The 17,017-nt window shown below is 41.9% G+C and overlaps 1 protein-coding gene across 6 annotated transcripts in view; it reads right to left on the reverse strand.

Annotated features, from left to right (window-relative positions):
- ssp3 (SCAPER domain-containing protein short spindle 3) overlaps positions 1–17,017 on the reverse strand; it is a 213,876-nt gene that overhangs the window by 13,929 nt on the left and 182,930 nt on the right. For all 6 annotated transcript variants that reach the window (XM_076211387.1, XM_076211391.1, XM_076211390.1 and 3 more), the window contains 4 exons: positions 2,857–2,991; positions 1,024–1,224; positions 505–717; positions 138–254 (listed from right to left, as the gene is read on the reverse strand). In XM_076211387.1, coding sequence (XP_076067502.1) covers positions 138–254; positions 505–717; positions 1,024–1,224; positions 2,857–2,991 — 666 coding nt within the window. The remainder of the gene's footprint in view (positions 1–137; positions 255–504; positions 718–1,023; positions 1,225–2,856; positions 2,992–17,017) is intronic.

The following is a 17,017-nucleotide window of genomic DNA, read 5'->3' on the forward strand; positions in this document are numbered from 1 at the left end:
CTTCAGTGTCCATCTTGTAGGATCACCACATGCCAGTGTTGCTGATTCCATATATATATATATATATATATATATATATATATATATATATATATATATATATATATAAACTACAGCTACTATGATTATTAAAATACCTGTCTTTCAGCTTCAAGAGCCTTCCGTCTCTCTTGGGCAGCTGCTTCCTTAGCTGCTTTCTCCTCCTGTTTCCGTGTTCTCTCCTCAGCCATGTCAGCTAACCGAGATTCAAGACTCTGAAATGCCATTCAGATAACTACTATTAAACAAAACTCATTAAGTAAATAAAACATGTTACATTTTTTTACACTTGTGCAATTATGTTACATTTTCTTTCACATCATATTACATCAGGTTTTCATTTTATACATGTTTGAACTATGAGGTTTTTAAAGAGATTTTGTGTTGTCTAGAACAAGTTATATGCTGGGCACTGTCAGATAAGTCACGAAGTACATTACTGCATTAAAGAGTTCTTTCCCATACCTGGTGCTGCTGCATGATGTCATGCCATTTGTTCTGGGCCTCTAAACCATTGATGAAGGCAATTTCCTTGGCCTTATTTTCTTCATCATGAGCTTTGTTGATTATATCCTGTAAATGCCTTTTCCTTTTCTCCTCTGCCCTCTGCATTTTCCTCCTCAACAAGTCACGTTTTTCATCCTGAAGGCGCTCCTTGTCCTGCCTTACCTCCTCAATCTGATTAAAAGTACACAAATGCAGGACACAATAATATGACAGGTAAAGTAAATAAAAGCTATGACAGGTAAAGTAAATAAAAGCTATGAAAATTTAATTATTCTCACAATCTAATTAAATGTATACATATACAGGACAGAGTAATATGACAGTTAAAGTAAATAAAAGCTATGATCCTAATAAGATTTAATATTAACGTCTGTGGTCAAAAGTCAATCATTTACCTTAAATCAATTCCTATGAAAAAAAAAATCTATCAATTTGATTATTCTCACAATAGATGTTGGAATGCTCTTGCGAACTAACCCGTTTGAATAGGTCCTTCAGTTTGTCTGTCTTAGCTAACATAAGTTTCCCTCTCAGTTCCTGAGCTTTCGCCAGTTTCTCTTCATGCCGCCGGACTTTCTCTGACAAGGACCGCTTTCTGGAGGGTGATGACAGCTTCTCGTGAATGTGGAGAACACGTCCAGGGTGACGAAGTTCCTCCAGGGACTCATAAGCTTCAACCTGGAAAGAGGCAAACCAAGAATAAATGGGGAGAAAAGAAATGTACAATACTTTTGTATTGACAGATTCCCACAATTCTAGAGCCACAAGCTAGATGGACCAATATCCTTCAATGTCAAATTTGATGATAACCTACCGCATAACTGAGATGATTTATATATATATAATATATATGTATATATATATATATATATATATATATATATACTATCAGTGCCTTAAAGGCCAATGCCATTAGTGCAATAGATGTCACATTGTCAATGTTTATTTTTGAAAAAGTTAGAAAAATTATTCAATGTATTCTTTTATTTTTTCACTGTAAAAAACAAAAATAAATGAAAATAAATAAATAAATAAAAATAAATTAATACAACATAGTTTGAGTGATCATAGAAAGAAGAACATTTTGTATATTATAATTTGCTGAATTAAAAAAAAAAGAGGCAAACATTATTATTATTATCTTTTTTTTTTATATCAAAATGAACTTTAATGATACTGGCCCTTCTTGCTCTTGGCCCTAGAATTACAGACCAATCAATCAATTCATTGCCCCAGGTCTCTATTGCAGGAGGCCCACATGCACTAAGTAGCTGGCAATGCCCACCAGATACGCCTATAGCTCTCTAAAAGAAGAACATTTATATTGTTGTCTGAGGATAGTGTGGGGCAATGTAGGACAAGATGTGAGATGGGTGTAGGGTGGGTGCATGTCTTGGCTGGCTACCTCCTTTGTGCACAAGAGGAGACCTTTTGGTGAATATATGTGTATATATATATATATATATATATATATATAAACAATTTCATTAGGTTGTGTTATTGCGTGAGAGTTGCAGTTCCAATTCTTAGTGTACTGTTTTTGTACTGGTGAGTGTAATGCATATTACCTGGAACCACAAGTGGCATGTGTTGCATTTGATGGATGTGTGTGAATAATTTATTAATTTTACATGTGTTGACCATGTGTAAAGGACCTGGGTTGGCTTGTGTATGGCTATTAGGTGGTGTGGGAGGGTAGGCACCAAAGTATTGAGCTTACGTGGTTAGAAGAGAGGAGAAAGTAAGAAAATAAATAAATAAATGAATAAATAAATAACAATAAAAGAGAGAGAGAGAGAGAGAGAGAGAGAGAGAGAGAGAGAGAGAGAGAGAAAGAGAGAGAGACAGATTTTTTCTGGGCCTGATCTGGAGACCAGATATCAGCTCTTTGGGGCAGCTCTTGCTTATAGAGGTTGGGTATTTGTGTCCACTTGAGTGGAATTGCCACCAAAGCTGATGGGTGGGTTCAACACCCTCTTGTCTTCTTAAGTGGTTCCATCTCCTTTTAGATCAAACTTATCTTTTCTTCTTCCCTACTACAATGTTTCCGCAAATTTATTCAAGTTAATGCCAAAAAATATTATTGTTTTGGAAATGTCACCATAATGATTAAAATTAGATTATCTTTAATAAACAACAAACACCTCCACTTTCCTAAAAATAAATAAAACAAATGGACGTTATGACAGAGTACCAAAATTGTAACGATTTACTATGTCAATCATTGCGAATGACATCATATAATTTACTATTATGGCTAAATGCCCTCACTCCACCCTGGTGCAGACCCTAAATGTGCAGAACTATTACCTGGTCCGCCCATGAGAGGGAAGCAATGAGGGAGTCGAACTGAGGCGTCAGGGGCGAAGTGACTCGTGGGCCTGGTTCTTCACTGTTCCCTTCCAGGGCTGCTTCATCACCATCGTCCTCATCCTCTTCCTCCATCTGTGAAGAAAGTAATCATCACATTACACAAGTGTAAGGCATGTTGTGCACTTGTAGCTATTAAGTGTATTGTACACCAAGTTACACAAAGGGTATCCCTTGTATATCAAAGGATAACTCTAAAGTCCATCTCCCTGCCATGGTCCCCTACAATAAGAAAACAAATATCCATACATATACCAAAGGCTTTTCCCCCTTGCAAGGGAGGTAGCCAAAAAACAAAGGCATAACAACCACTCCATTCCAAAAACAAATATAGACACCTTAAAAACTACACAGAAATAAGCATTAAGAATAATGACTGGATGCATTAAAACCATCAATTATACATAAAAAAAAATTACTTTGGAGAGTGGAAAGAAACTCTTATCACAGTCTATAAACAGTTTTTGAGAACCATACTCAACTATACTTCCACAGCATGGTCCCAACAATTAGGAAAACAAGTACTTTACCTTACCAAGTATACAAAGTAATTTTGAGAATAATTACAGGGCATGCCAAAGTTACCAGTTTGTTTACTATTCAACTTTACCTATTCATCATTATTTATATAATAATTTTTATCTATCATTTTCATTTTTGTTTGCATCTGACCTAGTTATGGACCAAATGGTCTCCTGTTGGCATGCTCCTCTTTTGTAATCCTTTGAATGTTTACACATACAACCCAAAATCCTTCCCACAGAACATCACATGAAAATTTTAAGTACACAGTTCTATGTAAAAATCCTCAAAGCTACTCCCCTATCTCATTACATCATACAAGCAAACCAATGGAACACAATAAACAACTATACCTATAACATACTACCCACACATCTGTAACATCCTACTACCTGCACCACACAATACAACCAAATACACATTCACACTTAGATCACAAAACAAGCACTTGAAGACCTACCACAAAACACATCTCCAGACATTAACCACACAGAAAAATCCCTCACTTAAGAAGCAAGATCCACACTACCATAACTGCATTCAGGTCACCAACTAGCACTCAAAAGAGCATCAATACAGAATAGTGTAGGTCTGGTCACAGAAGCAAACCACACTAGAGGTAACATCACACAAAAGACACTGAACATCTCTTCTTACAATGACCCACTCTAGTTATACTTATAAAATAATACAATATTTCTTCCTTGAGTAAGTAATGGGCTACTCTGGAGGATGTTGCCAGTTACCTGGGGGTTGTGGGTCTCTGGCAAGAGAGTCTTGGGGCAACAGATAGTTTGACTGAATGAACAGCCCTGTAGAGAAATACCTCATATGACAAGCAGCAAGTACCACTTTAGCATGAGTGATTTTAGGTCACCATCCACTTCTGAAATAACACTAACACAAACTAGGCCTAGCCACAGAAGCAAACTGCCCCAGATGCACCATTACACATACAACACTGAGTTACATTGCCTTACTCTAAGTTTATCCAGATAAGACAATATCTCTTCCGTGAGTGACTTGATCCAATCTGGTGGCCAGTTACCTTGAACCCGTGGGTCTTTTGCAAAAGTGACCTTGGGGAACAGATGATGATGATGATGATAATGATGATGATGATGATAATGATGACGATGATGATAATAATAATAATAAAAATTGTCCCTCTTCCCCATGTATGCAAAAAAATGCTTATACCTTCAACAGGTTGACATAATCTACAAAATACTGTTCTGGCAGACAACTTCGTTCAGCCGAGAGCCAAACGTTGGTCAAAGAGGGTCGTCTTGATCCATTCAGTTAAAAGCGCCACTTCAAGTGATTGGTGGGTCTGTCAATCAAGACTGACTGATCTCTACATCTTCCTCTCCCACTTTTTTTCTACAACCTTCCCACACTCCTCTCCCAGGTGGCCGTGGTGGGCTGGTGGTTAGAATATTCTGTTCACGTTCAAAGTCAGTTGGAGTCCCCCTAACTGGCAAAATTTCACCTCGGCCCATCTCCATCATCATCATCTTCCTTCCCCCGTGCCTGTCAAACGACGCCGAGGGTCAGAATAATTCTTCTGAATTGTGGAACATGAAAGGTACACATGAAAGCCAAACTGGCAGCAGTAGGGCAAGTGAACTCTGCACGAATTGTTGCGGGGTTTACTTTCGGAGAAAGAGAACATAAACAAAACAAAAAACAAAAGACTCGCGTCTTGCCGTAACCCCAGATGGGTTTCCCAGCCCCGATCCTGATCGCCATGACACAACGGAAACGCCCCCTGGAGTACCTCATGAGTATCAATTGGGCCTCACTTTCCTTTCGTAGGCCAGTCTGGGCGCGTATAATACGGGACGGCCGATCGACCGAGCAAATGTCAGTTACGCTCGCGTCATCCTACTGCGGGCCTCATATCTCCCACTGCGAAACAGTAGCAATCGCAACTGATCACGCGTTTAATGTAAAGGCTACTACGGATGCATTTAGACCTTTTCTTGTCAAGATCTTTGATAGCTTCCTGCCAAGATTCTGCGTGCTTTGCCCCTCAAAGAGCGTATGACATACACACAAGAACATAAGAATGGAGACTGCGAGAGACCATATGGTCTACACTAGGCAGTTCCATGTCCATTACCGCCTGTCATCCCCATCCATAAAGTTGTCTAGCCTTTTCTTAAAACAACCCATAGTTTCAGCGCTCACTACATAGGGAAGGAGTCCGTAGAACGTGCAAGGGGCTCTCTGCCGACATAGGATTCCGCTAGTAAGTAGCCTCGAACCCGATGTAACGTATTGTTTGGCCCAGGACAGAATACCCCGGGGATATAAACTGTCCTTGGTCAAACTATACCTGGGGAATACATTAGCCTAGGCCATACTATACCCCTCTAGGCCAGACTATATCCCTCGATAATATTTACAAACTGATCAAACATTTCATTTAGGACATCAGCGAAGCCGCGGGGACATATATATATATATATATATTTATATATATATATATATATATATATATATATATATATATATATATATATATAGAGAGAGAGAGAGAGAGAGAGAGAGAGAGATAGAGAGAGAACCTCCAGGGGAACATGGATGAGGGGAGGGGGGGGGTTGAAAATAACACGCACGTAAGCACACGCGACTAAAAGAGTTCAAAAGGTTGCTTACAAAACCATACGGAAATGGACTGAATCTATAACTAACTAACACAATTTAATGCATATAGTACCTTTCCCACTATCTGTACTTTCTGTATCATTATAAACTTTACAACCACATTGTAGCCTACTTGAAAAGTACTACCGATAATATAGTAAGCATCAAGAAGCATGGAAAAATTAAATCAGGTAAATACAATTAGGTAAATAAATACACGTATACATAATTTGATTTCAACACAATGATAAAATGTGGTTACATGTCTACACCACATATAGTACTACTGTAGGTTCAAATCCCTATTAATAACTTTAGTGTTGCAATACTATTCTACAAGGACGATCCACGATTAACATATAAATATATATCGAAAGAAAACATAAAGTGATTGGGGACATCCAAAACTCATTACTCCCCCCATATTCAGCGTTGGAGTAAAAAAAAAAAATGTTGGTTGACTGAGTACGTGTCCTTTGTACCCCGTTTCCTGTGTGGAGTGACTGGACCATTATGCCATCGCAAGGGTGACATGTTCTACCCAGAACAATTAGTCAGAACAAATTGCAATCAGAGTTCAAGGCTTCTCGCACAGTCGCATTTCATGTCGACCAATCTAGCTCTGAATATATCAGTGTGATCGTGGATTATTTCTAAGTTTTGCCAGTGTTTGTCAAGACGGTTTTTTTCAAAGGAGAACGTGTCTAGTGTTCTTGAGCGGATAGCTTCTTCCCCTTAGTAGTAAATTCATCTAATGTTGTGGCATTATGTCCTCTTCCATTCGCGTCACGCGTCCGTACCATCTCAATTCAAGAAAGAAACGAGCGACATGACGTCACAGTCGCCCGCCATGATTAACTCATCTGGTTGGGCCGTACCAGCCAGTGGATAACACTCGTCAAGAGATAGTCACAGTATACTCCATGCAGTCAAGCGAGAAATCCTAAAAACACGATTTACGAAGAGTGAGTGGTTGAGTGCATCTTTCTGAAAATAAATTTGCAATTAGCGTTTGGTAACAGCTAAATATATCCACTGAATTAATAGGAGAATAACGGACATAACGTCATTTACTTAATGCGCAATTCTCTGTTTGTTTGTTTTTTCTCGTTAGCCTCTTTGATGATTCACAAGACCCTCAACTGATTCAAGAATACCAACATCATTCACTCCACGTCGTATATCTTCATTCTTTAATCTGTCTCTTCCAGTAACCAGTCTGGCAGGGGTTAGGTCTCCCATCTTGGCTGTTTTGAACGTCAGTCCGGTTTTTCGATGAAGCGTCCAGGATTCGTAGCCGTACATCAGGATGGGACGCAGTGCGGTTTCATATATGGTCTTTCCACATTCCTTGGTACAATTTTATCTTTGGGATCGAGGATGAAGAAGATTCAGGTTTCTGTTGTAGCTGGCCACACGACCTCCTACTTCTCCCCCCCCCCTAGGACTAGCTCAGTGGTTCTCAAACTATGGGTCGCGACCAATAGTTGGGTCACGAGATCAATTTTGATGGGTCACAAGGACACGGAAAATCCTCACGTTTTCAGAGTATTTCAAATGACTAATTAATTTAGTTTTCTGAAAGAAATGCAGTGCCATGGATTCTGTTAATTTAGTTTTGTTAAAGAAAAGCTGTGCACATTATTTTTTTTCCAAAGTAAAGGGTATATATCAGTGTCCATTTCGTTTCTCTTTAATTTATTCTGGGTCGCAAAGGATAGAAATGTTCCAAATAGGGTCGATCACGAAAAAGTTTGAGAACGACTGGACTAGCTGCTCCATTGTAGGTCACATATATCTTTTTGAAATAAGCTTTAGTAATGTTACTTCTATTTTGATGTTTTGTTCTTCTTGCACCTTCCCGATTACTAGTAATTATAGGATGAAATTAGGAAATAAAACGGAGAGAGAGAGAGAGAGAGAGAGAGAGAGAGGGATTGCATGGGTATGTGGAAAGAGTTGAAATAGGATATCCGACGGTCCACAATACGGTAGATTGTGGGGCAGCACACGTAGGCTAAGTGACGACCACAATGGCGAGACGGAGGCGACGGAGGCGACGATGATGACGGCGACGCCGGTGGCAACGATGGCAATCCAAATGGAGGCCTTGATGAAGGAAGGTCAGTCGCCGACGACGGGGAGGAGGAAGAGGAGTACTAGGTGGAAGAGGAGTGGGAGGAGAAAGATTAGGAAGAGTAGGAGGGAGAGGAGTATTAGGTGGAAGAGGAGTGGGAAGAGGATGAGTAGGAAGGAAAGTAGTGGGGAGAGGTGGAGAAGGAGAACAGGAGGATGGCAAGGAGGAGGAGGAGGAGGAGTACTAGGTGGAAGAGGAGTGGGGGGAGGAAGAATAGGAAGAGAAGTAGATGATGATGATGATGAGGAGGAGGAGGAGGAGTACCTGTACTAGGTGGAAGAGGAGTAAAGGAGGAAGAGTAGAAGTAGTGAGGAGAAGTGGAGAAGAAGAAACAGGAGGATGACAAGGAGGAAGAGGAGGAGGAGGAAGAGGGGAGGAGGAGGAAGAGGGGAGGAGGGGGAGGAAGGGAGGAGGAAGAAGAAGAGTGGGGTGGGGGGTACTATCCTTTCCCACTCCCATCTCTCCTTCCAGGTTCTTAAGTCAACGCGTCAGGATTAAGGAGAAGACAAACACAAACGACATTGGCTGTGCCCTTCCGTAGCGACTTCCTAACCACAAAAATAAGGACAAAAACAAGAACAACAACCTAACTATGGACCTTCAGATCCCTTGCCCCGGACACACTGGGCTATTTTTCCTCCTACATCCTACCTCCAACCTCCACCTGAATAACTAGAATATGACTTTGCTTACAGAATTCTAGACTTCTCTAAGAACATTTCAGCAGTTTGTCTAACATCCGTATCTAGGTTTACAATCTCTTAGGTTCATCATTCAGTTTTGATATAATTATGTGACGAAACAATAATTTGATATTTGGAGATTTGAAAAATTCAAATATTGTAACCGAAGTCGTTTTTACTCAAACGAACTCACAACGGTCGACGCTGGCGAAGCTCGTGGAAGCCCAATGTGATAACGCCTTTAGTTGAAAGTCGGTCAGTTCATTTCAGGAGAGAAAACGAGCGACATGACGTCACAATCACCCGCCACGGTCATCTAGTTGGGCTGTACCGGTGTCTAGATAAGACTGGCCAAGGGAAGGTTAGTCCTAAATACTCCATTCAGTCAATCAGGAAGTCCCATAAACACTATTTACGAAGAGTGATTGGCTGAGTGCATTTTTCTGACAATAAATTTACAGTTTGGTGACAGAGGCAATAGTCAAGAAATGCTACACGTATCCACATGAAAAATTGGCAGAAGAGGAAGAGATGAAATTACGACTTAAATTAAGCTATGATGGAAACTTCAAAGAGTTTCGTATCTGAACCACTCGACAAGAGAAAAATTGTTTCCAAACTTCTAGTTCAGTTGCCGCAACCTGGATCTTGATCACAGGATCCAAAGATCCATTCTCGGAGATAAGGTAAAAATATTAGAAGGCTGAATAGTTCAGAGATAATAAAAAATACATATAAACATACACATGCACACACACCAACGCACACATATACACGTACAGACACACCAACACAACACACATTCATATACATACACATATACACGCAAACACACACGCATACACTTCCACACATGCATACTATTACAAACGCACACATATACGCAAACACCGGCTCGATGGTATGGTAGTACCGCGCTCGACCGCTGATTAAGCGCTCAAATTTCGAGTCTCTCCCAGGGCTGATAATTTCAGCATCGCTCCACTACGAGACGGTACCCTAATTCTAGTGAGCAAGGAACTGTGATATGTATGTATGTGTGTGTGTGTGTGTGTGTGTGTGTGTGTGTGTGTGTGTGTGTGTGTGTGTGTGTGTGTGTGTGTGTGTGTGTGTGTGTGAGGCAACAACATTGCCCAAATATCGGGATATACATGAGCTCTGACCTCTCGTCCGGGTGGACAACAGCTGTCCATCACGAGTCCTACATATGATCCAAGACAATGGTGAATCACACACTTACACATACACACACGCACACGTGCACTCAAACACATTCACACTCGTACGTATATGCATACATACATATATACACATGAATGCGCGCCTACACACACACACCTCTCACACCTCTCATGGCGCTGTGGTTAGAGCTCTGGCCTGCCACTACGGAGGTCCGGGTTCGATCCTCGCCCGGGGCTGAAATAATATCAGTATCGCAGCGCTGAGGGGTGTTACTCCAACTCTCGTGGGCGGGGAGTTGGGGGTGTGTGTGTGTGCAAGGTCATAGCATTACTCATAGATCGGACCTACGAGCTCTGAGCTCTCTTCCAGGAGGGAAATAGCTGTCGATCACGAGTCCAACACGTGATCCAAAGACCAAGTGAATACACACACACACACACACACATGCGCGCGTTTACATAAACACGTACATATGGATGGGCACACGCACATACACACACACACATGCGCGCGTACACACACACACGCACATATGGGCACTCACACATAAGCAGACACATTCATTCACATAATGTACACACATACTGTACATACATACATGCATATGCGAGCGCGCACATGCACACACGCACACATATACACACACACACACACACACACACACACACACACACAGAAGCCGTGTTGGTGGGGATGAAGGCGCGAAACATGATCACCCTGGCAATGCTAATTGACTTCACACCATTCAAAATCGCTGCTAAGACCTTCTTTCCACACTCAGCACGAGTCATCCACCGATGACAAACCGCAACAAGGTGTCAAAAGCGGACTTATGAGCAGTGACCACGGAGGGCTTTGAGGCTTCGTGTCCTGAAGGAGGAGGAGGAGGAGGAGGAGGAGGAGGAGGAGGTGACGAAGCGCAGGTCGGGTCAGTAAACAAGCTGCCCCCCCTCCTCAATCTTCCAGGAGGTTCGTGGCCCTGATCTACTGGTTCGCCAGTTCACAAACTGGTCCGGTCCACTATTGCCTCCAATGCGGCCTTGTGGGCCTCTTCCGTTTTTTTTTTTTTTTTTTTTTTTTTTTTTTTTTTTTTTTTTCCACCTGGTCGGTCTCAGTGTGATCTACGCCCTCCCGGATTTAATCTAATCACATTTTGACAATCAATTATGGATGATTCAATTGATCTACTTACTGTCTCATAAACAAAAAACAAAAACGATCGAGTTTTAATATTTTTTCTCTTAGCTACCTCAAGCCTATTTCATTCAACTGTGTATGTGTGCGTGCGTGCATGTGTCTGTGTAGGGGGGGGGTCGAGCTCGGGGCTAAATATCAATCCATCCATCCATTCATCCATCCATCGATACTCCACTTGGGTCCACGCTCAACCCCTCGGGTCATGAAGTTCTCCACCTGTTGGTGCGCATCTCCTCTAAGCCTTGCTGCTCCTTCGACCCCGGAGACGACTTCAACCCTGAACAAAATCGCCAAACATACACATACTACTACTATTTCTCGGTTTGTGATCCCACGGGAGGAACTAGATGCCCCTCCTCCCTTCCCTGGGGATCTGTGAGCCACGGGACATGACCCACTGCCCGAGAACTGAGGTCACTAAACTACGACCCGTGAGGTCGGACCATCCGAAACAAACCTTTGATATATAATATATATATATATATATATATATATATATATATGTATATATATAATATAAATATATACATATATATATACACATATATATACATATATATACATATGTACATACATATATATATATATATATATATATATATATATATATATACATATATATATATATATATATATATATATCATATATATACACATATGTACATTTATACATACACACACACATTATATCATATACATATATATATATATATATATATATATATATATATATATATATATATATATGTATATCAAGAACCCATAGTCGGAGAAAATAAATTTCGAATAACAGAATATTCTATATTAATCGAAGTTTATTTTCTCCGACTGTGGGTTTCTTGTGCGTCATTCACAAATGTGCTACTACATTTCTGTTTATATATATATATATATATAAATATATATGTATATATATATATATATATATATATATATATATATATAATTATTCTTCGTGTATTTTGTCCATTGGTAAAATATGTTGGTTGTCTTTATCTTTTATATATTCAGTGTATGATATTGAACCAAATATTTATACGGCCCGCTCTCACCATTCCCTAAGTTATCTGGCCCAATTTGAAATTAAATGAATAAACAAATAAATAAATAAAAATAAAGCTTGGCGACTCCTGCCCTAGAACAACAACAACTCACCGGTAACCTAAAGAAGGACATCAAAATAACGCAACGTGTCCACTGTATTCCTGCCAAGAAGTTCTGTCACGATTTATTTATTTATTTATTTATTTTTTTTGGGTGTTAAAGCAACAATTTTATGCAAACAACAGAAAACAAACAAAACGATTCCTAAACCATATGGACACAGAAAATACCTATCCTAAACAATGACCTTTCCACATACTTGCACATACATACACTTCACACACACACACACACACACACACACACACACACACACACACACAGATTAAGTTGGAACCGTATATGAATTTGAATCTAGGTTATGTTAGAAAATTAGAGAATAGGAGAGGGGACCCAACGAGCGTTGCTCCTTTCCTGTGTACTACAATCAAGTAAACAAGGTAAACACACTTCCACACATACACACACACACACACAGAGTAAAAGAGCGAACGAGAGAGAGAGAGAATGGCGGGTTGGGGTTGATAGAGAGCTGAGTCCATTACCCACAGGGAGGATATTTAATCCAGTTCGAGAACCACTCGAGAGTCGAGACTGAGCCGATAAAGATCCTCCGAAACGATATCCTTGGGGACCTCCCCACCCCTTTCTACCTTTGACCCACGTGTGTGTGTGTGTGTGTGTGTGTGTGTGTGTGTGTGTGTGTGTGTGTGTGTGTGTTCACTTTCACTTGGTCTTTGGATCACGTGTTGGACTCGTGATCGACAGCTATTTCCCTCCTGGAAGAGAGCTCAGAGCTCGTAGGTCCGATCTATGGGTAATGCTATGACCTTACACACACACACACACCCAACTCCCCGCCCACGAGAGTCAGAGTAACGACCCGAAGCGCAGCTGTACCGAAATAATTTCGGCCCTGGGCAGGATTCGAACCAAGCACTACGCGCACCACCATGCTAGTAGTTCATCGTTTTACCAACTGCGCCACCGAGTGTGTGTGTGTGTGTGTGTGTGTGTGTGTGTGTGTGTGTGTGTGTGTGCGCGCACGCGCTTACACCACAGGACCAAGGAGCAAGCAACCAACAGCACCTTTCCCAAGAACGGTTGTCAACTGCGCCGTCACGTTTGGGGAACAGGTCACTCCACCGACATGGCGTCATCATTCTCGTACATCTTTCCGGTTGCCATGGCAACAACCACGCCGTCTCTGTTGCCTCCATTTATTTTATTCTGGCTGAGGAGAGGGAAACACGGGTGGGGTCTAGAGCCAATAAGACCCCTTTCAGACTCGGTCCCGCCCTCGTATTTGCATGAAATCGTCAGCTTTTAGCCAGGAGAAAATTTATAGAGTGCGTCAAAACGATGAAAATCCTGACGTCACGTTAATATGGTGTTGATTTACCCATTCGTTACCGAACAAGTGCCGAGGTCATGCGTGAAGCAACCCTTAGACGGTAGCCAGAAAGAAGAGAGAGAGAGAGAGAGAGAGAGAGAGAGAGAGAGAGAAAGAGGGGGGAGATAGAGAGATGGGAGAGAGAAAGGGGGAGAGAGAGATGGGAGAAAGGGGGAGACAGAAAGGTAGAGAGGGGGGAGGGAGGGAGAGAGAAGAGAGAGAAAGAGAGAAACTGAGAGATAATAATAATAACTATCTACTATACATTCATAAAATGGCTACTTATCTCCCACCCACCCCTCCTCCCGTGGATAATCCTCTCTGATCACTTACTTTTCTCTCCTCCATGAATTTCCTTTCGTCCACCAGGTGTCTCTCTCTCTCTCTCTCTCTCTCTCGTGCATTGCCACTTGTGTGTGTGTGTGTGTGTGTGTGTGTGTGTGTGTGTGTGTGTGTGTGTGTGTGTGTGTTCCGTCACACCCTCATCTCGTGTCGAGTTTCGCCTTTCTGCTCTCAGAATGAAAACTGTCTTATATTTTGTGATGATCCTTTTTCACACTTTATATATATATATATACATATATATATATATATATATATATATATACATATATATATATAACCTCAGTTTGAGTAGGAAATACAGGAGTCTTAGTCTGGGTTTATTCCTGACTAGTTTCGCAGTTTTGTTTTGTTTTGTTTTTCAAAGCATACATGCGAAACTAGTCCGGATTAAACTCAGACTAAAACTCCTGTATTTCCTACTCCCACTGACGTCAACCTTTCAGCACAGCCATGGGTTCGAGTTCCAGTAGCGAGGCTTTTAAAAATACATTTGTCATATACAGTATATATATATATATATATATATATATATATATATATATATATATATATATACAGTATATATATATATATATATATATATATATATATACAGTATATATATATATATATATATATATATATATATCTATATAAACAAGCAAGCACATCCTGGCGGGGTCTTTAAAGAAAACACGGATCAACTTTGTGCGTGCGTGCGTGCGTGTGTGTGTGTGTGTGTGTGTGTGTGCGCGTATGTTGGGGGAAAGGGTTGAGGGGGAAGGTCACAAGGGTGTGAGAAGGGGAGGGTGTGAGGAGGGGAGGGGAAGAGGGAGTTGGACGAGGGGAAATGAGGCGATGATGAATGTAAAGAGGGGAAGAGAGGGGAGAGTAAGGGGGGCGTTGATGTACGAGATGGGGACAGATGGGGGTGATGCAGTGAGATGACGTGGCTGGGGGAGGGGGGATTAGGAAGAAGACTGGCCAGGAATGGGGGAGGAGCAGGAAAGGGGTGCTTAAGACAATGCAGGGAGCGGAGGTCACTTGCCGAGAAGCTGGGAGTGGGGGGGGGGAGAAAAACTGGGGGGAGACTTAGAGAAGAGGCAGGAAGGAAGGGGGGAAGGATGGAAGGGGGGAGGATGGAAGGATGGAAGGGGGAAGGGCGGGGGGAAGGAAGGGGGAAGGGCGGAAGGGAAGAAGGAAGGGGAAAGGAAGGAGGAAGGGAGGAAGGGAAGAAGGAAGGGGGGAGGGATGAAGGAATGGGGAGAGGAAGGGGGGAAGGGAAGAAGAAAGGGAGGGGGAAGGAAGGAAATGGGAAGGAAGGGGGAATGGGGAGGGAGGAAGGAAGGGGGGAGGGAGGAAGGATGGGGGAAGGAAGGGGAGGAAGGAAGAAATACTATAGAATGGCTGCATAAAATGAAATGCCAACTGGTGACCAAAGAACAGCCAGTTTGTAAGACCAGTTTGGGCGTCGAAAGAGGAGAATGGGCGAGGACGCCCTGCTGGCCCATGGACCAGCTGGCCAGAGAGTCACTTTGCCTCTTTGTGGCAGGGGGGGGGGTTAGGTGGTTAGCCTCCCTCAAGAGGCGTCATGTTAAGAGCCCTCATCTCATGATCCTTCTTGTCTTCCGCCGCCCCCTCCTCCTCCTCCTCCTCCCCCTTCTTCTTCTTCTTCTTCTTTGTGCAAGGACCTGCACCGCTGGCTGGCTGGCAAGGCGGGGTCGACTTCCTTCAGCGTCGCCTCAGAGTCGGCGCCGCCCACGGCTTCCGGGGGGAAAGAGGAAAGGAAGATCGGAAGGAAGGACGGAAGGAAAGGAAGAACAGAAGGAAGGACGGAAGGAAAGAAGAAAGGCGAGGACGGACGGACGGACGGACGGAAGGAAGAAAGGACGGAAGAAATGAATGAATGAACTCTTCTCTTCAAAAGAGAACTACTCTTTGCTTAAACACGGCAAAGGAAACATGGACTGGAGGTGAAGCATTTATTCCTGACAATTAAGCAACTGGTTCATAAGAATATTAATTTTCAGAACTACTCTTCTTGCGAATAAAATTTTGTGCAAAGACAATACCCTGTGGAGTTGAGGTTAAAGTCATCCAGTGTGTCCTCTAACGTTGCCTACGGTGACGAACGTTCTACGGCTCCGCCCTTCCTCGCCTACGAAAGAGGCGTCACCGAAACGTTTGAGCACAAAGGTTCTTGATCCGTTCTGAGCTTTCATAACACCAATACACTTTGGTAATCTTAACAATATATATATACATATATATATAAATATATATATATATATATATATATATACATATATGTGTGTGCGTGTGTGTATGTGTGTGTGTGTGTCACTTAGTGAAAACCCTACAGACCCACCCACAGTCATTCGTTCATTACTGGAGCCTAGTATCCACATTAAATAGTTAGATAAATATACAATTCAATAATAACAACATCCATAAACACATAGTAACAACAACAACAATAATAATAACAACAGTAATGCCCGTCATTTTCATAATTTCACGATCCCTCCATTCATCCTACTTCCTTTCTTAAATCCTTCCTTTGCCATCTCGACCTCCCTACCTCTTCATTGCGACAATGTCCCCCCAAGGACAGAAGCCCTTGTCATTGCTGACAAAAAGCTCCCAAGAGGCATTTAAGCCCCGTCGTCAAGAAGATGGCTCTCCTTACACATGCTGTTCCGGCACCCACTGGGCAAGGTGACGTCATCAGTTGTAGGAATAATCAAAATCGTCGTTGTACACAGGAATGTCTCCATAGCAATATAACGTATCAAAATCAACAAATTGGCAGACTTAAGGCGTATCACACTGGAACATTTTTCCTCCGACTGTTGTAGCAGATTTGCAGCTCGTAGCTTTCGGAAAGGAATCCGACATGCTGGAGGA

Source organism: Oratosquilla oratoria, chromosome 28 (genome assembly GCF_046742065.1).
Source record: "Oratosquilla oratoria isolate Oo_2021 chromosome 28, ASM4674206v1, whole genome shotgun sequence".
Classification (NCBI taxonomy): Eukaryota; Metazoa; Arthropoda; class Malacostraca; order Stomatopoda; family Squillidae; genus Oratosquilla; species Oratosquilla oratoria.